This window comes from Lissotriton helveticus, chromosome 7 (assembly GCF_964261635.1).
Source record: "Lissotriton helveticus chromosome 7, aLisHel1.1, whole genome shotgun sequence".
In the NCBI taxonomy this organism is placed as follows: domain Eukaryota; kingdom Metazoa; phylum Chordata; class Amphibia; order Caudata; family Salamandridae; genus Lissotriton; species Lissotriton helveticus.
The window spans coordinates 1,942,393,546-1,942,421,236 of record NC_136068.1 but is presented as its reverse complement, the minus strand read 5'-3'; the positions used below and the strand labels follow the sequence as shown (position 1 = coordinate 1,942,421,236).

General features: G+C 45.6%; 1 protein-coding gene across 1 annotated transcript; it reads left to right on the top strand.

Moving 5' to 3' along the window:
* On the top strand, positions 1–22,894 carry LOC144770945 (uncharacterized). The gene is made up of 3 exons (XM_078655783.1): positions 1–137; positions 8,220–8,296; positions 13,588–22,894. The coding sequence occupies exon 3, from the start codon at positions 14,308–14,310 to the stop codon at positions 16,183–16,185; it is 1,878 nt and encodes a 625-aa protein (XP_078511909.1). The 5' UTR covers positions 1–137; positions 8,220–8,296; positions 13,588–14,307; the 3' UTR covers positions 16,186–22,894.
* The last annotated feature ends 4,797 nt before the right edge of the window (positions 22,895–27,691 follow it).

Sequence of the window (27,691 nt, the reverse complement as noted above, 5' to 3'; positions counted from 1 at the left end):
CTCCTGCCTGGCCTGCTGGTCTTTGTTTCTCTTTTTCTTGGGTCCAGGGGCCGGTAGAGCTGGCTGGAGCGGGAGGAGGCGTTTGAATGAACTGTGAACCCCCCCGGACCTGACACCTCCTCGAGACCCTGCAGACGGTGAGTACAGACTCATCACACCAAAGATGTCATAAATATTCATAAACGCAGAGGGACCCGGGTTATTCCTGCTCCAGCCGCCTAAATAGAGTCAGACTTGTGTTATTTAATGTCTCTTGTCCCTCCCCCCCCCCTCGAGGGGACCCCTGAAGTGCTGAACCCACAGGATGGGGCCCTTTGCTGAGATTGTGACCCCCCCACGATGGGGCCCTCTGGGGAGGATGTGACCCCCCCCAGGATGGGGCCCTCTGCTGAGGATGTGACCCCCCAGGATGGGGCCCTCTGCTGAGGGTGTGACCCCCAGGACGGGGCCCTCTGCTGAGGGTGTGACCCCCCCAGGATGGGGCCCTCTGCTGAGGGTGTGACCCCCAGGGTGGGGCCCTCTGGGCAGGATGTGACCCCCCAGGATGGGGCCCTCTGCTGAGGATGTGACCCCCAGGGTGGGGCCCTCTGGTGAGGATGTGACCCCCCAGGATGGGGCCCTCTGTGACCCCCCAGGATGGGGCCCTCTGGGGAGGATGTGACCCCCAGGATGGGGCCCTCTGCTGAGGATGTGACCCCCCAGGATGGGGCCCTCTGCTGAGGGTGTGACCCCCAGGACGGGGCCCTCTGCTGAGGGTGTGACCCCCCCAGGATGGGGCCCTCTGCTGAGGGTGTGACCCCCAGGACGGGGCCCTCTGCTGAGGGTGTGACCCCCCCAGGATGGGGCCCTCTGCTGAGGGTGTGACCCCCAGGGTGGGGCCCTCTGGGCAGGATGTGACCCCCCAGGATGGGGCCCTCTGCTGAGGGTGTGACCCCCAGGGTGGGGCCCTCTGGTGAGGATGTGACCCCCAGGATGGGGCCCTCTGCTGAGGGTGTGACCCCCCAGGACGGGGCCCTCTGCTGAGGGTGTGACCCCCCCAGGATAGGGCCCTCTTCTGAGGATGTGACCCCCCAGGACGGGGCCCTCTGCTGAGGGTGTGACCCCCCAAGATGGGGCCCTCTGCTGAGGATGTGACCCCCAGGACGGGGCCTTCTGAGGAGGGTGTGACCCCCCAGGATGGGGCCCTCTGGGGAGGATGTGACCCCCCAAGATGGGGCCCTCTGCTGAGGATGTGACCCCCAGGACGGGGCCTTCTGAGGAGGGTGTGACCCCCCAGGATGGGGCCCTCTGCTGAGTATGTGACCCCCAGGTTGGGGCCCTGTGTGGAGGATGTGACCCCCCCAAGATGGGGCCCTCTGGCGAGGATGTGACCCCCAGGATGGGGCCCTCTGCTGAAGATGTAACCCCCCAGGATGGGGCCCTCTGGGGAGGATGTGACCCCCCCAGGATGAGGCCCTCTGGGGAGGATGGGACCCCCCCCAGGATGAGGCCCTCTGGGGAGGATGGGACCCCCCAGAATGGGGCCCTCTGCTGAGGATGTGATGGGGCCCTCTGCTGAGGATGTGACCCCCCCCCAGGATGGGGCCCTCTGTTGAGGATGGGACCCCCGGGATGGGGCCCTCTGGGGAGGATGTGACCCCCAGGATGGGGCCCTCTGCTGAGGATGTGACCTCCCCGCCCCCCCCCCCCCCTCCCCAGTGAGGATGTAACACTTGATGTCATGGGGAAGCAGTTATATGTTTTTAGTTTTACAGCATCCTTATTTCTATAAAACATTAAAACAATGTTAAATGCGCTGTGCATCCTCGTCTCTTTTTTTCTCTTCTCAGGTTTTGTGACTTTCATGGTAGTCATACGTAAAAACAAACACTGTAAGGCCTGCCCTGAGCACAGTGCTCCTCTCACTGCGGTGTAGCCAGGGCCCTGACGCAGATGGTTGTAATTGAAATGTTCGACGATGCAGCCAGACAGCCAGTGCTTAATTTGTAAAATAAATTCATAAAGTCAAATAAGTTGCTCTGAAGCCCGCGCTTATGAAGGTTGGGGAGTACCAAGGCTGCATAGCCAAGATTCCACCTTATGCATCAGTCCACCACCAGGCACCTCCTGCCTCTTTATCTCACTCCTGCAGGTTCATTCTTCATCCCTGCTTCCTGTCTCTTTCAATGTTTTTATTCCTCCTTCTTCCCCCTTTTATGTTTTTCTCTCTCTCGCCCTGGATCAGTCTCTGTGGAAGAAACATAAGTGCTGATTCAAAGAATGAGTACCAATAACCCCCACATGCAACCACTGGCTCAAATTAAGCACTAAAGATACCTAAAATCCTGCTGTCAGCACCCCAGAAGGTCCTCTGGCCTCTGCATAAGGCACACGAGCAGGCCAGAAATCTGGCAGTTTTTGACGGATACCGCTCTTCTTCCCATTTATAAATTACCCACAGCTTTGACTGTCCTCATACTTGGGAGCTAGCTGTCTGTGTCCTCTTTACAGTCATTGACAGTAGTTGATATAGGTTGTGGATGGGTATGTTATACTACACAGCATTATATTTTGGGTACTGAACCCATTCAGGGGCTGACAAAGGTCAGGGCAAGTTATGCATGTTTTCCTGATCCGTGACTTTGTAGAAGTGTTATTGCCACAATTAGATACACATGCACTGTGACATGGGAGCTATTTTCATAAACATTATCTAAAGTATACAAATCACACAGTGGGTTGCGTCTGTTGTGAGGGTTGAGTAGTGGCAGTCTGTGCAAAGACAGGCCTGCTGCAAATGTTCACTGTCAAGTGTTTGCAATTGTAACAAGAAACCCTTTCCAGGCAGATGCTGCTGATGGTGCAGGCCCTTCCTGGTCAATCCTTGTCTACTAAGTAGTAAGCCTGGTGTATACTGTGGACTTCCATCGATGGATGAGGGCCTTATGCCTTCTTGCACTCGAGTTGGATAACAGTGCCAGTCCCTTGGCAGACATGGCTTCAAAATCCGTAGTGTTAACACAGAGAGGGGTAGAGAGGAAAGAGCCAACACAAATACATTAACAGACATGCAGTGGCACAATTCGTGTGTTTTGAAAACTGCCCTCACTCACACACAAGTGTGTGTGACATGTTTCATCATCGGGTCTGCTAACAAAACGCCCTGGCGTAGCTACCCACAGGACGGAGCATAGGGGGGGGGAAACACAAAACAACATAATGAAAGTGTATGTCCTCATGTAAAAATGTAACTTGTGCTATGTAAAGCGCTCTGATACCTGATTCGGTTCGGGTCTAGTTCGCGCTATATAAAACTCTACAAAAAAAACAAAAACAAAACATAAAAGTGACAAAACTGTGATAACAGAGTGAGTGTTACCCTGAAATCCGTAGGTCACAAATACTGAAAGGGGAGGGCAGGGGGTAAGAGACTCTGGTACAAAATCATGAAGAGATTTATCAGAGAGATCCTCCAAGTAATGAGGTTCAGGTTAACAAACACTAAAATCAGTTGCCACAAACTATTAGGAATGACATAGCCAGCGCGTGACGCAGCAGTCGACAATGTTAAAAGGAGTACTGCTGTGCATGCTTCACGAAAATGCATCAGACACTAGCGGTCTGTCTAAGAGCAACACACCATAGTCATACAGAACATTGACAAGGTGATGCTTAACATTGCTATAGTTTACCAGACAATATGCTGATTCTGCTAGAATGATAAAATGAGGACAATGTTGTCACATGGATACAGGCCTGGGACTTTCACCCTATAGGAACCACCACAAATACAAGTCCTCGGTTTGTCCTCTGCAGGACACCTTTCACCCTGCAATCGTTTGGAAACCATCTCCAGGTGAAACTAGCTCTCAGGTTGTGATGTCCACTCACACAACCTCCGCACCACAAGAGAAGCACAGGATGAGTAGCCGGACAGTCAGCCGCGCTGCACCAAGGCCTTTCTTCCAGGTCACAGCATCGCTTTGGATATTGGCCTTGCCAGGTCACACTTTGATCTACTGCAACTTGTTTGTTTGTAGTCCAGTGCAACTTAAGCTCCCTCATTCCTTACGATGAATCAAGCCAGAGGGAGCACTTGGCTTTACAAAATATTCAGGAAGGATGGAGACCACTACCTCCGTCTAGTGCCAGTCCTGTGAAATAGACTACACCTTTAAGCACTAGAAGCTCAAATCGGTGGCCCTAACATGGGTAACTCACCATACATGTTAGCCCAGTACACTCAGACACTTTGCATACATTCATAGTGAAACTGGGGGTTTAGTCATGAAGTACTAAAATAAATTCCAGGGAGAGCTTTAGGGTAGCCTCCCCTCTGTTACGAGGTAAACACGTCCTGCACCCTGCTACTATAGTCAGCTGCCACCGACTGATGGCAGTGTAATGGTTTGCTTGCAGGCACAGTAGTCAACCACATTAAAAGTTGGACCCATTTGAGTGTACACAATAGACCCTGGTACTCTGTTGGTGAGCACTTTTCCTGACCAGGGCACAAGTCAGTCAACAACACCGTATCTAGGACTTACCACCCCAGAGTGTGACATACCACCGTCAGGATTCATTCCTCAAGCACAGTATTTGTCACATTAGTTTGCACTTTGCAGAACGGCTTGCACAAGACTGTTAAAGGATTGCCAACGTTTGCTGACCACCAATGAATACAATGACCAGACTGCAAGTATAAGACAGCTTCACTAGACCAGTGAGGGGGTGGCTTTGGGCAGCACTTTTTATAAAGTTTACTTCAGAGTGAATTTATGATTAGGTGGCACACGTTTTGATAATGGTCCCCATAATCTTGAAATCAGTTTTCCAGAGCATTCTATATTCAGCGGTGATGATCTCATGCCTTTACAAACTTGCCAGGGGCACAAGAACAATTCCTCTGGCTGGCGCTGTGGGTCTCTGAAGCATTGCTTTACTTGGTGGAGCTTTCTAAAACAGGGAAAGAGGACACTGTAAGCAGTTAACTGTGACAGACATGCAAATTGTACACTATGCAAACAAATCATACACATCTCAGCGCCTTACTATTAAATTAGAAAAATGTGCTGCATCTCCTATGATTGTTTTGAGAATAATTTATTTAACCCTCAATTACCCCCAGGTGGCCTTCAAGGACCGAATTGTTCCTTCACACCCGATCATCTTGTGCATCTCCGGTTGTTCTATCGACAATTTATTCAAATGACAACAAAGTGAAAAAGGAATATGGTTCACTGTGATCCTTTAGCCGCTGCACCAAAATGAACTGTTTATTTGCGCTTGAGTTCACTCCTCGTGATTCAATGCCGTCGTCTTGCATGTGCATGTATTCTAGTTAGTTCTAATTGTTAGAAATGGGATTTCCGGTTGGCTAAGGCTTGCGCCAAAGTCAGGCAGAAACCACCACTCCAGTCAGGGTAAGGGTGTTACACACCAAGATAACCCCTGCTCACCCCCTTGGTAGCGTGACACGAGCAGTAAGGCTTATCCCGGAGGCAATGTAGGTTAAGTATTTGCGCACGCACCCACCAGCAACAACATCCCAGGCCCCCCACAAAAGGAACTCCACACAAGGTTATATATAAAAATAGCCTTTGTATTATACCAAACACATTAGATAATAACCACACAATTTACACTGTGCCACTGGCACGGGCAGAATTTACAGGGGATTATATACACATAGGACAGGGCCACATGGACCACTGTCAGGAATAAGCACTTTTAGAACTAGCACTTTGAACATGGGATAATTGTAGCACCAAATCGCAAATGTAGCACACAACCAGTAACCACTGGCAACAGGTAGGTACACTCTAAGCAACCCTAACCACCTTAGGCATATATTACGCAGGGACACCACCTCACTAGTATAACTACTAGGAAAACCAACCTCCTAAGCATAAAAATACATTTAGAGGTATCAAGACAGGGTGCGCGAAACCTACTACACACAGTACATTTCCTAACACCCAAAAAGTAGTACATAAATCACAGTAAGATCCAGGTTGCGCCTCTGCGCAAAAACCTAAACGTAGCAGCTGCCTACTACTTGCTGGGCAGCTGAGGACAAGAACAGGGCCTAAACGCTGGCACTAAGTAATGCGCAGCTGGGGAAGGCCAAAGTAGGGGCGAAGGAGTGCGACTCACTCCTGAGTCCAGAGACAAGGACCTAGGAAGGAAAACCTAAACCGTGCGGCTGTCCACTACTTGCTGGGCAACTGGAAAGCACACTACGACTTGGGCCCTCACTGGCCATTAGGAGCAAAACAATGCAAAATTGAGCCATCTGGCTCTAGAGATAAATGTAGCGCACAGGGGAGCCCTCTAGGCTCTCAAAACATCTGTGCCCGTTGGAGCCTCGTGGGCTCTAATCACGACAATGCCCCCTGAAGCCTCTCAGGCTCTAAAACAATGTGTCCCCAGGAGCCCTCTAGGCTCTTAAAAATAATGGGGCCTGTGGGAGCCATCTGGGCTCGGGGAACGTGGGAGCGGCCCACTGCCAATCGGGGCCAATTTACCCTCTAACATGCCCCCCATGTGCGTGGAGTCTCGTGGGCTCTGACTTATCGAGGAAATGCTGGACAACGTGGGAGCGGCCCACTTCCATCCGGGACGCTCTACCACAACAACTGCCCCCGACGTTGGAGCGTCCCCCTATCAGGCGGGGGCTGCTCGGGAAAATAGGCCGGGACACCGCACTGTGCCTCACAAGGCACCACAACATGGACGGAGCTACACCCAGCCTGTTTACACTCACCGGGCTGCTCTCCTCTCCTCCGGCGGCAGGCGGTCTCCGGGGCTCCCCTCACTCCGGGGAGCTCGGCCCGACTATCTCGCTCCTGGAGGGGGGCGCAACAGGCGCCTCTTCACCCGGTCCCCCGTCTCGGGACCGGGACCTGAGAAATGGAGCCCGCGAGGCCAGGCGCAGCTTCTCCTTGGCGGGCGGGCCTTCGGGACACACTTCTCTTCGTGCTTCCGTCTGCAGGCCCCGCCTAAAACCCGGCGGGCCGCAGTTCTCGGCGGAAGGGATCGGATCAATGAGGGGTGGGCTCCCTCTAAATTAAGAATAGAAAAAGCGGAGTGGGCACCGGTCCTTTTAAAATAATCAAGGCAGTAATGCAGGGTGGCACTTGTAGGTAATAAGCGGGGTGGGCAATAAGCGGGGTGGGCACCCGCGAGGTTGGTAAGATCGGGGGATTCCCTTCGTCGGGGTTCCCTCGAGAAGGAGATCAGAGCGTTCCTCTTCAGCGGCAGAAATGGCCAACACAAAGGGGCACAGTGATGCCCTGCATCAGGAAAGGAGCCAGGGGCTCTTAAAATAAAAGCAAGGTCCTGTAGAGTTCAAAAGTACAGCAGACACGGTTCCTAGGACAAGGAAAAGGAGCAGGCAGCTCCCAGCAAAGCTAGTCCCCCAGTCATCCAGTATCCAGGGCATCCAGAGGCTGGGCAGGACCCAGGGAGGCCAGCCTTCCCCTGGGCCCCAGCACGCCACTGGTAGATTCAAGTCAGGAAACAAGAACATTTAACATGAGGTCACAGCCTCTTTTTATACACCAAATCCCTTTGTCTCTAGGGTGCAGGGTGGGGGAAAACCAGACGCAGATGGTTCTGGAACACTCTGTTGTGCTCAACCCCTCTTCCCATTCACAGGACAGGCTAGGGACATCAGTCACACCACAGGGGGCGGAGTCAGCATTGTGGAGGGAAAGCCCAGCCCTATTCAGGTCCCAGGCACAGCCCCTCCCTGCCATCAACATGCAGATCTCCCCATTCACCACCGGGGCAGACCCATTCTGACTCCTGGAGCCAGGCACAACAGCCAGCTCCAGCCAATCACAAGCCAGACAGTCAAATCACATTAACTGCACCGACATGCCAACTTCTAGAAGTGGCACTTCCACACTAGATACAGTAAAGCCGCATACATCATCGCGCAGCATTTACTCTCACGAGTTCGCAAATACCAAACTTGACCCAGCACTCCGCACACATCAGGAACTACCATGGACACACATGTCCCCCATGCATTCCTATGGGAGGGCAGGCCAATCTCACACACACACACTCAGAGAGTGCACGCACTTTACACTGAGCCACCGTGCTAAAGTGCGCAAAGACCAGAAATCACTAGAATGATGTAACATTAAAAGGCAAAAAGTTCAGGGGTGAACCTGCCAGAAGGGCCAAGTCCAACACTAATATTTTTTCTTTGTTTTTCTTACTTCATGCAGGGTTTCAAGACTGGACATGAGAAAACGAACACTTGAAGAATGAGATCGAAGAACAGGGTTCTGGAGGTCCAAAGCTGGTAAGCTTGTTTTGAGTGCCGACCTGGAGCAGGCGTAGACATTTCCTCTGACGTTTGTAGAAGAAATCCAAGAGCCAAACCATACCTTGGGTACGGTTAAAATACAACTGCATCCAAGATGCTGCCTAATCTTTTGCAGATTTGGAAATGTCACCGTAGTCTTGTGAGATTGCAGGACCGGGCCTTGAAGACCAGAAGCAGTGCACTGGCTGGGGTGACCACACTGCCAAGGAGAGTATGTGGCTACGGAGGCCAGCTGTGATGACCAGGAGAGCCCATCACAGGCAGGATAGGACTACCAGGACGCCTCGGAGCTGAGGTTTTGGGGGTTTGATATGTAAAGGACTACAGGCCAGGTAATCTCTTACAGCACCTCGCCAAGACCACCCCTCTTGTGGGGTCATTGCTAGGTTTTGGGTATAGAGTAGACCGACTAGCTGTGTTTGGAGGTACATGTGCTATTCGTTCTCAAAACCTTTCCTCTGGTCTAAAACCTTACAAGTGAACCTTATAATGTAAGCAACCTTTTAATGCCCTTAGTAGGACCAGCCTGGGAAATAGGCCGGATTTCCTGGACCCAGAGTTACAGCACTCCTGTATCAGTTGACAAGCGTGGCCATGAACTTCCATTAATTAATGAGAAATTACATGAGGAATCGGGTCCCATTCCCCTCTTAGATCCTCATTTTGGACCAGACTTTCACCCTTATAAGCAGCTGAAGACTCCGGGTGAGAGTAAAGAGATCTTCAGCTATCCCACAAATCTCATTAGTCTGATTGGAGATGCAGGTCATTTCTGTCAATGGTCCTCTCGTTATTAAGGGGCAATTTGTAATGAGGGCTTTAGTCTTTTAGAATCTAGAATGGCGCTCGCTCAGCTGAGCTGAGCGAGTGCTGACAGAGCAAGAAAGGAATCACTGCCCCAGACCGTCACTTGGATAAAATACAAGTTCTCAAAGAGTACCCCTGGGCCTTTAATTGCCCGAAATGGTTACATGCGAGTGCATTGCATCTTTGATGAGCTTCCTCGTATATGAATTGATCGCACCAAAATGAACAGTTTTCTTGATTCAAAGACATAACAAACCAGGGAGTCAATACCTCGTATCAGCTACAGAACTACCAGTGCCTCTACTATAACCCCACCTGGGTGCGCCTTACTGGGCACCCGTAGAGGCTGTTAGCCCCCCTCCCCCACGCCCTTCCCAGTCCTGATGAAGACCCACTCTGACCCTTTAAGAGGGCTCGCCCAGGGTTGAAACGTTGACACTTCAATACTTTGGACCAGCACTAAGGACTCTGTGAGAAGACCAACGGATGTAGTCCTCAGAAGTTCCTGATAACCTTGTTCTACTGGCCAAATTCCCCTCCCTGTCCCCCCTCTTAACCCCTTCCATGCGCATGACGAGCTGAGCTCGTCATGAGTTGCGCCGCTCGCATGCTTATGACGAGCTCAGCTCGTCATGTAACGCGGCTTTTCGTAAATAGCCGCACAGCGCAAAAATCGCGGCCGCACGCATGCGGTTAAACATCACTGTATATTTTGACACCTTCACCAATATCACTGAGCACTGAATGTCACCTTGCTTCATATTTTGATGCGCCATTGTGTATTTTGTACAGCCTTTTCATATTTGAAATCAGGGTAACTATAAATTAAAAGAATTTATAAAAGTGTTTTTTACCCTAGGTTGTTTGGAATTACATTCTTTTCTCGTAGATGAACTCACCTTAAAATGTATACATTCTTTCTTCCTTAATGAAAAAGCTTCTAAATGTTTTTATTGTTTATGATTCGGTCCAACTGAAAGTAATAGTACACACCCGACAGAATCATTTGTATACTTTAAGCAATCCGTGGAACAGCAGAGGACAACATTTTTAGGGGAGGGGCTGTGGGTACAGGTACTCCTCACTCGTCTTCATCGTTCGTGAGCTCGTACGTCTCAGTGAAGTCTGTAGCCAACACAAGTGGACAATTCCCACCAAATACTCATCCTTTAACCCGATTATGGGAGATTCTACAGTCCATGCGGAGCTTCGATTGTAAATGTTAATTCATTTAAGATGAGGACCAGGAGGAGTGGAGATGCCCCAAAAGATCGAAAAAGCTTTGTTTCCGAAGTCTTTATTTTATAGGATAGACATGATTATAGCCAAAAGGCCAAACCTTCAGATGAATAAGCAGAGGCTTAGTGCTGCTGCAACTAAACCATATTGTTCCCCAGATCTGGAGTCTCTAGGGTGTTTACAATTGGGTCCTTCATTAAGGTACCTAACAACTTCCCACAATAGGAGTTGGTAGACGCCTGATCTATGTGTGTCTTGAGTGAGCTGTGGCAGATGCAGGGTCATAACAAAATCTTTGATTCCAATAGAGCAGCTCGCACCAACCGACAGATGCCTGTGACTTCTAATGAAGTCGCTGATTGATGCTTTCTGGGCTGTCTAAATGGGGCCGGACTGGCCGTAGTGGGCACTGAGCGTTTCCCCGGTGGCAGGGTGGGGGCAGGTTTAAGTCACTTGGGGGGGCGTTTTGTTTTGTTACTTGCGGTTTTGCAGCACAGCTGCAATATCGGCTCCCTGCAACATAAGCAAAAAGCAGTAGGAAGCTTTCTACTAGCCCAGATCCCCCCCGACCACACCCCCAGGAGCCAGCTGAGAACTTTGACAGGGCCGGTTTCGGTTACCAGTCCGGCCCTGTGTGTAAACCATGTTGTAATATCAATAAGAGACATTGAGCTTTTTACCTGTTGCACTGTGATAATTCAGCATCACTTACATTGCAGGTTTTCTTATGATTATCTATACTACTATTATAAAGAGAGAGCTGAAACCTTTGAGAAGTACAGCACCAATCACACCACCCAATACAGCATTGTAAAGGGGAGTTGCAGCAGATGGACATAGGCTATACATCTGGCCACCATGTACATTAGAAAGGTCAAACAACCTTAGGGGTAAAGTAGTCCCTTGTGGGCGTTGGTGTTCTGCTGTCAGCGATGGGCGTGTCAAAGTAGCGATGGGCGTCTCAAACTACACTTTGTGGGCATCACTGTTATCAGAGGGGCCTGGCCCAAAACAAAAAACGATAATAAAGTATGCGTGCACATTCACGCTCCATTACTGATACTGATAACACTCACAGAACTTGCCGCGCTAACTAAAACAAAGCTTTACTCATTTGTGAGCCTCGGCGTTGGCAGAAGGGGCTGGTATAAAAAAAGGGTGCGGCTTTAAAAAGTGCACTATTCACTCGGCGCAACATTCACGCCTTTGTGAGCGTCACCATTGTCAGAGGGGCCGGGGCTGGCATAAAGAAATGGCCGCCGATTTCACTGTGCAAGCCCATTCACGCTTCATTAATGATAACACTCACAGTATTTGCGGCGGGAACAAAAACAAAGTTTCAGTCATTTGTGAGCCATCGGCGTTGTCACAGGGGGCAGGCATAAAGAAAGGGGCACAGCTTTCACAAAGACGCCGGAAGCATTGCGGAGAGGGGGAATAGCGTCCTTGGAGTTGTGGCGTTTGGCAGTGACGCTTTGTGGGGCGTCTATGTGCACCAAGCAAGTCTTTGGGGAGTGCGTGAACCTACTAAGGCACACACACTCAGTGTGCATGCCAGGACTGATCAGGGGCGTCGGCAGGAGCGGACACACACATTCACATCTGCGGAAAGGACAACAAACCGCAAAGCACAAGCTCACCTTCCGCGCAACAGAAAGAGGGGTTCTGAGCAGCCGCACAGGGAAGTGGCATGAAACAATAAATGTACTATGCCATGAACTTTTAAAAAACTTTGCCTTGCCTATTCTAACCATTTAAGACATTCTTTTTCGTACCCGGACAACGTCGGGACGGGCTGCTAGAGTATAACATAAAAATTTTAAATAGAGCTTGAACTTGGTTAACATATCACAATTGTGACAGCTATAGCAATATCTCATGAAGGATACCGAAAGAAAAATAGTATGCAGATATATATTAGCTAAACCAATAATACATCTCTGCATCCATAAGTCCACGCACAACAACATCCAGACAGAATATCCAGATACTTTTGTTTTGTTTGAGTCTCAACTCTGTCATGTTCTCTCTATTTGTATTGATGTTTTCAATTATGTGGAAGTAGAGTTCTTTATGATGTGGCTGTATCGTGCTACTGTTGAACTGTAGTGGTGCTGTCCGATCCCAAACCATATTGCTGGTCTGGATCTTGTTGTCCAAATGATTAGGCAGCTATTTTGTGATCAGTAGTTTTGCGATCTGCTGTGAAACTGCCCATGAACCTGACTATATTACGCAAGGAGACTAATGGCGCCACCCATTAAGTGTTCATTTCTTCAGGGGGCAATGTGCTTTAAGAACTGGTCACAAAATATTTGGTGCAATTTGCGATCACTATTTTTGCAACCAGTGTGCTAATATAAGTATTGAACTATGTACTAATAAGTCGTTTCAGAAATTACCGATTCCTAGTGGGTCACAATTTGACCTACCTAGGTCGCAAATTGCGGCCCCTTAGAAATTGCAGCCATCACAGGGACGGTGACATGCTGAGGTCAGCAGACCACCTCGTCTGTGTTTGGTTTCAAATATACTTTTCTTCTTTTAAATGTAACTCATTTCCATGAAAGAAATCTGGATGCAATTGGAAGAAAACGAATACAAGTGCACGTTCGTACATGTGGGTAAGTATGGGACCACTGCTTAATCTTAAAAATTGTTTTTGTCACTCATTCAGAAAGCGGAATGGGTCCACTTGGGTCCCGTTCCCATCCGAATTAGGGCCCATTCCTATTTATGAATGGCCTACCACCTCCTGGGAGGTGGTGGTAAAAGAATAATATTTTGCAACCAGCATTTTGTCGCAGACAATTAATACATACCAATCTAATTCTGTAACTAGACAGAACTTTCTAAATAAGCCCTTTCCAAATGCTGAATGGTTTTTGCCCGCAAAGCTAAATTGTAATTTGGTAACAGGTTACTGAATTGCAATTTAAATTTGAAGTTAAGACAAATGCTTTTTTACAATCATTAACGGCACGATTCTGCGAATTGGACCCTTTGCGACTTCAAAAAGGCATTGTTCAACTTCCCAAGTTATTTTACTTCACAGACTTTCAGACCCCTACTGCCCCAGTGCTCCTGTCAGGAACGTGACTCTAACTAATTCCCAACATATGCACACGTGTCTTTATAGTGCACAAGATCAGATCTTTAATGTTGTTTGTGTTTTTTTGTACATGCAGAAAGCTAACGGAGAAACTATTTTAATCCAACAGGTATTAAAGCTTCAGCAGAACCTGATACAGTGACGCCTGTGTTCAATCACCGGAAGGGCCAACACCGCAAAAAATGTAATGAAAAAGATGTGAAGGCGCACCAGACACTACACTGGAGGCCAGTTTTCGGAACCTAATCAGGAACTGATGGATCAGAAGTTTACAGAATGTGAACTTGGTTTGAGTCACCCATCAATTTAGTGGTCACATCAGAGAACCACGTCCCTGAGGCAAGACACGTCTTACGAATTCTGACTCTTTTGGCCTATACATTGTTCCTTCTATTACATATTAGACTTTATATTGAAAGAACACAGTCTGGGTTTGTTAATTGGTAAAATATCTCAACCAGCAGATAGTTCTTTCTAAACATGAAAGATGCATTCGAGTGTGAAATTATGCGAGTACACTTATGCAGGAGCGCTCCCAAGCCATAGTCAGTGGAGCTCAGTAGCGACAGCCAACGTAGCTTACTATCCACAGTTGGCAGAACTCACTATCCACATCCAAGTGAGCGTACTCTACACAGCAGATAGAACGTACGGTCCAAATAAGACTGCGCTTACTATATGCAGCTGATTGAACCTTATTGCCTCTGGTTTCTGAGCCTAGTATCCACAGGAGATAGAGGTTGCTCCCTGTCATACGGTGCCAGAGCTCACTATTCTTCGCTAACAGAGCTTACCATCCATAGGTGACAGAGCTTACTATACACAAGAGATGCCGCTGAGTGAGCAAGCACATCAGTGCTCTGAATGTAGCAAAAGGTTCAGGTTTAGGCACCAACTAATCATCCATGAGCGAATACATACAGGTAACAAGCCATTCCAGTGCTCTGAATGTGGGAAAAAGTTCCGGTTAATGCACCAACGTACTGTCCATGAGAGAATACATACAGGTGACAAGCCCTTCCAGTGCTCTGAATGTGGGAAAAGGTTCATGGTAAAAAACCAATGTATCATCCATGAGAGAATACATATAGGTAGCAAGCCCTTTCAGTGCTCTGAATGTAGCAAAAGGTTCACTTTAAAGCACCAACTTATCGTCCACAAAAGAATACATGCAAATAACAAGCCCTTCCAGTGCTCTGAATGTGCCAAAAAGTTTAATTACAAAATCCACCTGATCTACCATGAGAGAACACATACAGGTTACAAGCCATACCACTGCTCTGAATGTGGGAAAAGATTCTGTCAGCGGGGACAGCTTTCTGTCCATGAGAGAACACACACTGGCGAGAAACCCTACTCGTGCTCCGAATGCAGCATTAGTTTCAGTGCTAAAGCCAGTCTAACTCAACATGAGAAAACACATACAGGGGAAAAACCGCATCAGTGCATTGAGTGTGGGAAAAGGTTCTGCCAGAGGGGAGGTCTTAAAGTTCACATAAGAAGACACACAGGAGAGAAGCCATATCAGTGCACAGAATGCGAGAAAAGGTTCGACTCAAAGGCTTCTCTTATTAGACATGAGAGAATCCATACTGGAGAGAAACCTTTTTATTGCACTGAATGTGGCGAACGGTTTTATGATAAAAATGACTTGAGGAGACATGAAAGAAAACACACAGGTGAAAAACAATATCGGGCCAATAAACATGGTACAAACAGTGCTGTCCACAGAAGAACACATGTGGGTAAGAAGCTACATATTTGCAGTGAGTGTGGGAAAGGATTTGGGTGGAAGCCGAATCTCACTGTCCATTTAAGAATGCATACGGGTGAGAAACCTTATCAGTGCTCTGAATGTAAGAAAAGCTTTAATAGAAAAGGAAATCTTACTGTCCATGAGAGAACGCACACTGGGGAGAAACCTTATCAGTGCTCAGAATGTAGCAAAAGATTTACTTCTAGTGTTAAACTCCGCATCCATAGTAGAATTCATACAGGTGAAAAACCCTTTCGATGCTGTGAATGTGGGAAAAGTTACAGTCAACAAGGGGATCTACTTAGGCACAAAACTATACACACAGGAAGAGAAAAAATACATCACTGTACAGAATGCGGGAGAAGCTTTTTTGACAAACGCTGTCTTGTTCAACATGTAAAAATACACACAGATGAGAAACCATGCCAGTGCAGTGAATGCGGGAAAAGATTTCGTGATCATGTTTCTCTAACCCAACATGTGCGAACGCATACAGGTGAGAAACCATATCAGTGCGCTGAATGTGGAAAAAGCTTTAGTATTGTAGGAAATCTTTATGTCCACATGCGTTGTCATAATGGACAAAAGCCTTATCAATGCACCGAATGTGGCAAATGTTTCCGGCGTACGCACCATCTTACTAGTCATGCAAGAACACATACAGGGGAAAAACCTTATCAGTGCAGTGAGTGTGACAAAAGCTTTAGCCGTAAATTCATTCTTACTCTGCATGAGAGGACGCACACTGGTGAAAAACCTTACAAATGCACTGTATGTGGAAAAAGCTTCAGTCATCAGGGAGATCTTAGGAAACATGAGGATATACATTCTGTAGAAAAACGTTACAAGTGTACGGAATGTGGAAAAGGGTTTAGTCAGAAAAGATGTCTTACTTCCCATGAAAGACAACATATGGAAAGCATACCAAAGCTACGAAGAACAAAGAGCTAGAACAGCGGTTCTTAACCTCTTGACTTCTGTGGACCTCCACTGAATCTTTACTGGAATCCATGACCGCCACCGAGTCATTATTGGAAGCCAAGGACACCCTGTCTAAGCAATTTATATAATTGCTCCTCAAAATATTACACAAAAAGGCAAAAACAAGTATATTCTAGACAAAATAGTTCAATATTATACTTTAATTCACAATCTTATATAAAAAGGAGTTTCAGATTTTCTAATTTGCTTCTTTATTTGGATATACTTTATTAATTTCAATTTGTTAATTTTAAAGTAGGTTAATTTTGTAAAAACAGTTGCGAACCACTTCAGTAGGGCTCGCAGACCCCCAGGGGTCCTCGGACCACAGATTAGGAACCAGTTTATAATGAAAAACTGAAAGTTGAATTATTCTTATATTCCTATATTGGAGAGCATTATCTTCAAGATACAAGTTGTGTTGCTACATATCTGTATAGAACCTGTAGCATTACCCTAAGGCAATAACCCATTAGTAAGAATTGTATGTCAGGACCGGAGATGCAGATTATGTTTAACTTTCTTCCTTTTTTTATCTCAGCAGCCATTAAACCATCACAATCTTAAAATGCAGCACCACAGTTCCCATGAGTCCAAGTACAGAACTTTCCAATTCACCAATCACATCAGCTGCTATCACACAAGAGCATCCTTTAAACAACAGCACTTCTCTTTCTCTGCTGCTCAGCAGCCAGATGAGTTCTCTTCCTTGTTGATGTTCTATGTGTGACTAATGTGTTCTTATTGGCATGTTATTCCGTTTTACTGGTGTGGGTTTGTTCCATAATTTAGCGTTTGTATACTGACCCACTAGCAGACTCGTCGAGGTTTCCCCATGTGTTATGCCCTTCACCACAGGCGAGATCAGCAGGTATTCTCAGCTGCCCTTAGGCTCCTCTGCACTATAACTTGGACCCGCTGCGCTTCTGGAGTCCAGCTAACAATCTTTGCAGGTGGCACGTTTCAATGGCGAGCTCGCAGAGCCTGGCTACACAGCGCCACTAGTCGGCGCCAACATCAAGGAGACACTTGAGTTCTTTCCCGCTTATCTCCATATCCAATCGCAGTGTGTGAGCGTATGGTGCACGTCTCCTCTGCGTTCCTGGCTGTAAGTACATTAGTACTCCCTCTTTAAGTTGCCAGTGTTGGCGGCTACCGAGCGTGGTGGTGGATGGGGGAAGAAAGAGGGGGAATAAAAAAAAGAAATTAAAGCATTTACTGAATACTGCCGGCCGCCGCCTCTTCTTCATCCTCTTCTCCGCAGCAGGAAGCATACAGCCTCCCAGAATTCCCTAGCCAATCCCAACGTTGCCTTACAGCAGTGTTGTGATTGGTCTGAGCACTCGGAGAGGGACCAGGAGGCTGTGTATGTTCTCCACCCAGGCTGTACAATGCAGCCTGTGGGGAACATGCAACGTGCGCATGACATTTGGCCGGCTACACTCTCGTGTTCATTTAAGGTACAGCCACCAGTCGTCCTCCCTCGATGTCAGGGAGCCCGGCCCTAACCTAACCTGGCTTCAACTGCAAGCTCAATACAAAAAATACGGTATTATCATTTTATTTTTTGTATTGAGCTTGCCGTTGAAGCAGTGGGTCTTTGCTCCTCAGCTGCTGCTGTAAGTTACCAAATTTATTGCCATATTCATTAAGGACAGAGTCTACAGAGAGGCGTCGCTCCTTGCTGATCAAAATGGACCCCAAACTGGGGGAACTAGCTATTTTGGAAGCGGGTGCAGTCGGGAAAGGCAGCCTCTTTGGAGACCCTTTTGTAAAAGAGCTTTGTAAATGTGTTACCGCCGTTTCCTCGTTGGACGAGGCCCAGCAATCTATGAAAATAGGTTTTGGTAAACAGGTGAGGCTTGTAGAGGCAGGGAGTGCTCTCCTGGCCTCCCCTATTCCTCAGCCTCCCAAATGTTCCATTAATCCGGCTATACCGGTTTCAAAACCAGAAGCGTTTTGGAGGCTTCTTCTGGTCTAGAGGCAGAGGTGCAGATGCCGGGCCGAGGAACACTCTTCGGTTCCACCAATGCCCCCGTGGAACTTCAGGTGAGGAATACCCATTTTCCCAACCAAAAGTGGGAGGGTGCCTGGGGATGTTTCTTCCCAAATGAAGGCAAATTACAAGGTATACCTGAGTGTTACAAACACTAGCAGGTTTCTAGAGTTTTACAAAATTACAGTACAACCCCGGAGTTTGGCGGAAGGAGACAGCTACTTAATCTTTCTAGAGGTTGATTCCCTACTACACAAAGGAGCCATTGTTCCCTCAACTTTACAACCTTGGGTTTATCAACAATCTTTTCTTGGTCAAAACGAAAGACAAGGGCCTTTGTCTGGTGATAAACTTGAGGGAGTTCAACAAGTAGGTAGTTAACTACCACTTCAAGATGGAGAACCTCCATCTCCTCCGGGACAGGCTACTTCCTGATAATTGGATTCCAATTATTGACCTCTATTTTACAATTAAAAAAATTCTGCCGCATCACAAGTTCCTTCAATTAAAGTGAGCAGGCCAACTGTATGAATTTTTAGCACTTCCTTTCGGTCTCTCTTCCGCTTCTTGGGGCTTCACCAAGGTCTTGAAACCAGTGGGCAGATTATAAGGTCCAGGGGAGTGAGACTGATAATCTACCTGGATGAAATTCTCCTGTTAAACCGGACCTCCTCCCCTCACGTAGAGCCTTTGCAGATGGCACACACACTGCTACTGGACCTCGGGTTCATTATCAATTAACAGAAATCTCAGTTCACCCTTTCACAATCAATATGCTTTCTGAACTTTCTCATAGTCTCTGTTGATCAGAAAGGAGCTGCAACTCACTCTGAACAAAGAATACTTATCTCTCAGATATCTGCCCAGGACAGTAGGGCTTCTAGCGACTTCTTTTAAGGCAATGTTTCCTGGTCCTTTACATTGTCCAGTTATCAAAAGAAGCCAGGTCAGAGCTCAAGTGGTGGATGGACTACATTGTGGTGTGGAATGGGAGCATCATCATAGGCTCCGTTCTGGACATGGTGATCGTATCCGATGCATGTTAGTTTAGCCGGTTGGCTTGTTGCATGGTTATCACTACCAGAGGCCCCTGTTCAGAGTATGAACAAGTGTTGCACATCAGATGCCTAGAACTGCTTGCAGGTGCCTTTGCAGTGCAGTCACTCACAAGAGACAGTGTCCTGTTCCATCCTCCTAAAGATGGATAATTTATCAACGGTGCAATACTCAGCCACCTCAGCTGCACAAGGTCCAACGTTCTGGTGAATCTTGATAGGGACTTATCGCACTTCTGCCTGGACCACAGGATCTCAGGCACTACAGAAGCTAAACTTGAAGCATTATAGTGCTTGGAAACTGGACCTGGGCATATTCCAGATGTCAAGAGCAAGCGGGACCCCTGTTAAGTGGGCCTCTTTATTTCGCATCTCAGTCACCAACTTCCCCTATTCCTCAGTTGGAGTCTGGTTGTCTGGCATTAGCAGTGGATGCTTTCTTGCAGGTTTGGAGTCATCTCAAAGTATATCATTTCCCCCCATTCTCTATGATAACCAGGTCGACAGCGCACGGCAGGAGACATTTGGCATCATTAATTCTAGTATCACTGGGGTTTGGCGATCCAAGTGTGGGTTCTAGTTCCTCTGGGAAGTTCTATAAATTCTTCAATCCTACTTCCCCAGAATTCGAACATTCTGATGGATGTGAAGGAAAAAATACACCCGCTAGTAGTAAACCGCTCGCTCAAACTGATTACTTGGTTATTACAGGAGATGTTTGGGACAACCGGGGCTCTATCGGAACCAACTTTGATCCCATCAGAAAGGCGCAGGCAGACTCAACTAATAAACAGTATGGCTTAGCTTGGCACAGGTGGTCCTTTTGGTGTGTGGGACGGGATTTGGATCCTGTGGGGAAGGTTTAGTGCATATGGTGAACTTCCTGTCCGAATTGTCACAGGTTGATTTGACATCATACCGTCAACACAGGTCAGAGATCACAGTGGGGTATGAACCCCCCAATGGGATTCCTGTAGGGGAGCATCCCTGAGTTTGTCACCTCCTGAGAGAGATTAGGCTGTTCAGACCTGAGCGCAAGTATTCACAACTCTGGGATGTTAGTGTGGGTCTCCCCCTCTTGGAGTTCTGGCAAAACAATAGATTTTTGTCTCTGAAAGGACTAACAGGTAAGCTTGCAATGCGTCTATGCTCAGTTTCATGTAAGCGTTTGTCAGATGTCCGGGCCGTAGAATTTTCAACATGGTATCTGAAACAACCAAAACCCATGCTAGGTTGGTTCATTAACCGGCCTTCCCAGACCTTTTGAAACCGTTTCTGCTTTGACACATCAGAGCATATAAGGATTCGACCGAAGATATTACACCCGCTAGTACTAGACAGTTGCTGATCTCCCTAAACAACATTTAAGGCAGTGTCTTCTCCCACCGTTGCTGGATGGGTTACATGTGTAATGTCAGGAGCAGTCATTGATACCTCCGTGTTTGGGGCCCACACAGTGAGAGGGGTCATGGCTTTCAAAGCCTTTTTGACAGAGGGACAATTGGAGGATATGTTATGGGCATCTAACTAGTTGTCTGAATCCGCATTTAAAAGAGTTTACGCTAAGCCAGTGATGGGTATGTCATCATTGGTAATCAGTAGCGTTAAACGAGCATAATCTGAGCCTCTGGTCCTGACATAGAATGTAAAATGTTGAAGCTATCATGAAGGGAAGTTTCAATTCTATTACGAACACTGAGGCGAGGATTACACAGCCTGAGAGGCTACCACAGGTGTTTACCCTTCCTGGTACCCTATGAGCATTCCGTTAGGATGGGTATATCTTACCAATTTTCAACACTTATCGAATTTTGATGGTCTCCAGGTTGTGACATTGCATGTAGTTTATTACATGGTTTTCTAATATGTTTTATGCAGCAACTGCTTTGCAGTATCGTATGGCATGGCTCGCTGTGGTAATTGTGTACTTGTTTTTCTAGGAGATGAACAGAAGTGAAATCACCATTGAGAAACTGTTATTGTCAGGCTCTCGCACAAAGAAAGACAAAGTGCTGTTCCTTGGAGATGGTCTTGTGTGGAGGCTGATGTGATTGGTGAATTGGGAAGTTCTGGGCATGGATTCATGGGAACTGTAGTCCTGAGTTGTAAGGTTATGATGGTTTAATGGCTGATGAGCTCAAATAAAGGAAGAAAGTTTAGCATAATCCTTGCTTCTGTGTCCTTAATAGAATTGAAACTTTCCTTCACAAAAGTTAGGAAAGTTTACGTTGTATGTGACAATTATTTTCCTTACATTACTCTTGCGTTTCGAAAGAGAATCCTCATTGGACAGAAGAAAGCATTTCGATTCATCTACAATTAAACTACTCGATTTGAGTGGTGGAAATTAAGAGGTGATTAATAATGTCAACATTCTTGGGGAAAGCCTTTCATATTTCAGCATTTCTAGACCGTACCATGTGATAGGCAGGTGGAGCCACTGACTCCAAAAGCCCCTTGCAGCCACTTTGCCTCTTCCACCGGCAACCGCGCATGAAGGTGTCTGGAAGGAGCGAAACAGGACACCTAGTTATGGCATCCTCTCTACTAATAGCTTCAAACTTATGTGATTTGCCATACTCTGTTCTCTTTTGAGGCTATAATTATTTATTAACAAAATAATTAAGTAACAAAAAGAGTTTATTTGTCAAACTTACCACAAAACAAGCTTTTATGAAATAGAATAGTAGAACTCACAACAACGTATATAAATAATAGTATGAAACCTAAAAGATATTTTAATGAGGAAGGCAACATTTGGAATGTCTTAATCCATTAACCAAGTTCATCCCTGTAAGTATGAACAATGTGGACCAATACATTGTAATGCAGTGCGGTACCACATTGTAAATATATAACATGTATGTCGTTCTTTAGATCAGTTTAGTAAATGTTTGAACTGATCAAGCAATGGTCCTGATTTAGGTCTTAGGGACGGGTTACTTCGTCACAAAGGTGACAGATATCCCGTCCACCAAAATATAAATCCCATAAGGTTCCCGCCAAGATTTAAATCCAGTCCTATGTCTTGATAATAAAGGGCATCTGACTTGGATCGCTTCCACCTTTAACCTTCGAATGGATATCCGTTCTCTTGCAGGGTTTGAGATGTCACTGATGTGTCTTGTTCATTTAGTTTCACAGTGTTCAATGACCTCCGTAATGAGCTCTGATGCTTAGTGGCAGTTTTCATGTAATGGTTCTTTAATCAAACTTACAAAACATGCTATCTTGTCTGATCTCTTTTCAAAGTAGAATCCATGTGTTATCTCCTGGCATTTAGCTTTTCTTACCAGGTCTAGAGGCCTCTGTTAAGTTTACAACACCCCTGTCTGCTTTCTGTATGTATAGTAACCATGAAGCCCCCACTGCATTGCTGGCAGACTCGCACACAATATAGCAAAAGTAACACACTGTGTGTACTTTTCCATTTCTTTTGCATCTTTATTTGATTTCTGTGAGATATGTTACTGCTTTTAGTTTCTGTAGAGATGTTTGGTTGCTGACCGTTGGACTGCTGCATATTATGACTGCTAATACCTTAATAATTACTATAATTCTGATGCATAAAGTTTATGCACAGATAATGCATAATAAACTACTGATTGTTGTAAAATATAAAATATGAAGAACTGTGTGTGTTTGCTATTTATAGGGATCATGAAAGGGGTGTGTGTGCATGTATATACATATAAGACAAAGTGATGTAATAGTGAGGCCTTGTACCAATATAAAAAATAATGCTTAAAAAACTAAAATAAAACTCCGAAATTCGCCAGTTACTTCACTGGTCTAACTATATTGTGAGTCCCCACAATGCACTGCTTATGACCTCACCTATTACAACACTCATTATCTGTTAAATGACATCGCTGGTGCAAACACAAAGAGATGATGGACGGAGCGCAGAAACTTTTCAGATACTCACCCTCAGTCACAGATCTGGGTTGAATCCATCATCGTTCTTAAGCTCACTTCGCCACCCCAGTTCAGACCCGGCCATAAGCAAATCAGTCTTGACCCTGTGCCTCTTGGGAACCGTCCAGCCCGAACTGCCAAGCCAGGTCCTCCCTGGACCGGAAACAAGCATCTTGAGACCTGTTGTAATAAGTCATGAAAGTTCAGCAGCAGAATGAGTTTAATGCATAAACATATCACCATTAACTCTTCAGTCAGAGCAACTGTCAACCACACGGAAGCTTCGTTCAGTGTCCTTCACTACAGGAAGATTCCATAGGGTTGGGAAGGGGGCGGAATAGTGACAGGGAGAATAACGGGAGGAAAGAAAGTGGAACAATTCACACCTGAATGCAGGTGAATTACAACACATCTCCTTATCAATACAAAAGTTGATAGACAACAATCAAAAACGATAAAAAACAATATTCTAAGATACTTTGAGAGGGATACTGTAGACCCCTAGCCTGAAAGGAGAAAAAACAAACAAATATCTTATAAGACGAAATAAATAACAATATTACATAGTATATACATAGAATGTGGAAGGAATTAATACATTTTGAAGTCTTTGTGCCAAACAGCTGTATGTCTTATTCTTTTTATTTTATGTGTCTCTTGGCTATTGTACTGTAGTGGACTTACAGCTGTCACTCAATCCAAATATTCGAATATAAGTCAATAAGGACACTCAATGAGGTGAAATAGATCAATAGTGTATACAAATCAGCTTTAATGAAATAGTAAAGTAAATATATGGATTAGAATTAAAGCAAGGTAATTTGATACATTTTTATAATAACAATCAAATGGTCAGGTTCACTAAAAGAAACTATGATCATATACACAAGAATAATGTTCACTGAAATAACATAATGGGAGCTTAGCTGCTCAGTGTTAAATACCTAATTGAAAGCCATGTAACAGTTGAAATACCATTGCCTTGTTCTTGACTTGCAAATCAGCATTAATCAACTGGCTATGAAATGCACAATGGATATTACATTACATTGGAATTTTCAAAACAGTCTTATAGACAAAAGAATCAAAATAAAGCACAATACATTTGCATACAAATATGAACCTGGTGTCTTAATTAATAGCTTAAAGCAGTGAAATAAAGGCCCATCATCCCTAGGTGGAACTTAACTCATCCATAGTGCTGGAAAGGTATGTAACGTTTACAACAAAAATTTTACAACGCACTACCATTACAACGCAGGCATTACCACGCATTGCGCTGGGGGGCGCTCTAGGATAGGGAATAAGTTTAAATTTCTATCCAACACCTTCCCTAGTGTCCACAGGGACTGGAGTTGGAATAGAAAATTATACTTACCACTATCCAGCACCCCAAAGCGCTATGCGTTGTAACGGTATTCGTTGTAAATACCGCGTTGTAAAGGTATGCGTGGTAAAAGTATGCGTTGTAACGTCATACATCCTGCCGGGAAGCCCTTTTCCTTCCTCTCTAGTCCCTCTCACTCTCGAGCGTCACAGCTAAGGAACAGCACAGCCGAGGAGGCAGCTACGGGCGATGGCACTTTGCGTAACCCCATCCACGAGCTTCAGCTCCTTTGCATGCGTCGCTGTCTTTAAATATCCTGAAGCTTGGCTTAAGTCATATTCTGTTCTTTTCTTGCAATTTCTAGCTTGGTTATCAGAATGTATCCTTTGGTTGCCCTAACGCTCCTGGCTTTTTTCTGAACTCCTCTCAGGGACAACATATCCTCCGGCTGACTCTCTCCCACACTTCCCGCTTCCCGTACCTTCTTATCCCACCAGCTGCAGACACTCATGTCTGCGGAATGCTGAAAAACAAGCTTAGATGCGACAGTGTGAACCTTTTTTCTGCATGTATTACCGCTCATCTACACTGTTCAAACTATTAACCCTTCGCGTCACAATGTCTTCTGCAAACTATCACTATACTACACATGTACTTTATGTTATCTTGTTTAGGCGTGAGTGGGATTGAGATGGGGCAGTGCCTCATATTCTTGAATTTGGAGAGTTTGTCTATACCAAAGTCTGTCGTTTTCTAATGTGACTACATTTCTTCCTTCCCACTTTATTTTCATTGGTCTGGAGAAATGACTACCCCCCTTTTTTTGTTTTCTGGCAGTCTGATTTTCACCCAATCCACTTCCTTAAAGGTGTCATTCATAGTACAGTGTTTTTCATCGTATCTCTTTTTATATTTATTCTGATGACTATGCATTCTGTCCTTCACATGCTCTCTGGAGATTGAAAATTGTCCTTTTTCTTTTAAAAAAAAAATTAGCAGATAGTTTGGTTTTAGGTTGTCTACCCTTAAGGGAAGCAAAAGGTGACACACCAGTGATAGTGTTGGGGGTTGTACGGTTTGCCTATATGGTTTCTTGGAGCTCATTGGCAATGGGAACGTGATTTATTTCTGCTCTTTGAATACTTTTTTTTATCATGCGGTTCATTTGTTCTACCATGCCATTTGATCTGGGGCAGTAGAGGGCTGTTTTCTTGTGTTGTATGGCTAGCTTCTCTAAGAATTCTTGCATTTGGTGTGAGGTGAATTGGACACCATTATTTGTGATCAGAACATCTGGGGTCCCTTAAAAAAACATCTTTCAAAAACTTTCTTAGTACATCTGTGGTAATTTGATATACACACTTAGTTACAACCCAACATGTACGGTAGTCCGTTAATACTAAAATGAACCGCTCTTTGAGTGGTTTGCAGTTCAGGGAACCAATGATATCTGGGGCTAACTGAGACCACAGTTTGTTGGGACTTTCACAGGAGAGAGCAGAGGTTTGCGTGTACTTAAAACCTTTTCATTATGGCACAGTTGCTGCAATTTTTCACTAGTTTTTCTACTCTAGAATCTATTTGGGGCCACCAATAATCAATTCTAATTTTGTTCTTTGTAAGGCTGCCCCCCAAATGTCCTTCATAGGCCAATAGTATTATCTTCTCTCTCATGGTACAGGGAGGTACAATTTTGTGTCCTCTATGAATACTTTTTTTCTGTTTCACTAAATTCCATTCTACGCTTCCCAATATTTACAAATGTGGTCCGGTAATTTGTTCTTTTGAATAGGCCGTCCTTTATGAATTTAGTGACATAGTGTGTTTAATTCTTCATCATCTTTCATACTTTGTTCTTACTCGTCATGTCCTACACTAGATCAGGTTATTTCTAGGACAGTATCTTCCGGAACGTCTTCTCCCTCAATGCGCTGATCATCAAGGGGATACCTCGAAAGATAGTCAGCTACACTATTCTTGGGTCCTGGTAGATACTGTATCTTAAAATTGCACCCTTCCAGACCCAGCACCCACCAAGAGATTCTAGGTGTGGTCCTTTCTGACCCCTTAGTGATGAAAGCATGAGCAAGTGGTGTATGATCTGATTTTAGTATAAATGCTTGACCTCCCAGTAGCCGGCTAATGCTTCCTTTTCTGCAACCGAATACCTATGCTCTGCACCTTTGAGGACCCTAGAAGCAAACACAATTATGTGTTCAGCATCATTTTCCTGCTGTGTAAGCCTTGCCCCTAACCCTTTGTTGCTGGCATCTGTGGTTAAATAGTTCGGTTTGATAGGATCAAATCTTCCCAGTGATGGGGCGTTTATTATGGCAGATTTGATTTTGAGAAAGGCCAATTGACAACTCTCATCCCATACAAATTCTGTACTCGTTTTTAGCAGATTATATAGGGCAGAGGTCTTCAAACTGTGGTGGTGTGGATGGGTTCCCAGGGGGGCGCAAATTGCTCTGCAAGTACATGTAAATGAATATGGCCTGGAAGAGCGGCGATGTTTATTTGCTGTATTTCCAGGCTCTCGTCATTTACTCCAAAGCCCTTGAAGTGAGATCAGAGTGCCGTGGGGCCGGAGGCCGATGAGTGTGCTGCTGTGTGCTCGGCTGGCAGTGTCTGGAGTCTTATCTCTGGCACGCCCGAGTTTTTCACAGGTATTTAAAGACCATTTGCATATTTACATGCCGTTGTAAATTGGTTACCAGAGCTTAGTTTTTTTTCTGGTTCCAGTAGCCCCTGGGCCCCCACTCTGCCTATTCCTTACATTTGTATTTTACATTTACTAATGTGAGAATGCATTTCATGTAAAGGAATTTAACGTAGGGTTACCAAAAGAAAAGTGCCAGCCACGTTTGGTTTAAATAGTCTGCAAAGACCTTGTCTTGACACTAAATAGAGTTATAAATAAAGTATGTATTCATTTGTAATGTAACTTTTCTGTCTTTGTTCCCTTTAATTATCAGTCATGAATCATTCAGGCTGCTCTAGAACACAATTAAAAGTGCTTTCTATTTATATTTGCTGTTCCAAGTACGCACAGATAAGTGCTGAAAATATGTCTTTAGGTGACTGTTTATTTTTGTACCATCTGCAACATCGAAATAATGAGCTTGCAACCCTAACCTAAGACTGGAAGTTTGTTGCAGTATCAGCACAATATTTATT

Excerpts from the sequence above, each read along its gene's own strand:
- LOC144770945 (XM_078655783.1), top strand. The coding sequence starts at position 14,308 with ATGCCGCTGAGTGAGCAAGCACATCAGTGCTCTGAATGTAGCAAAAGG.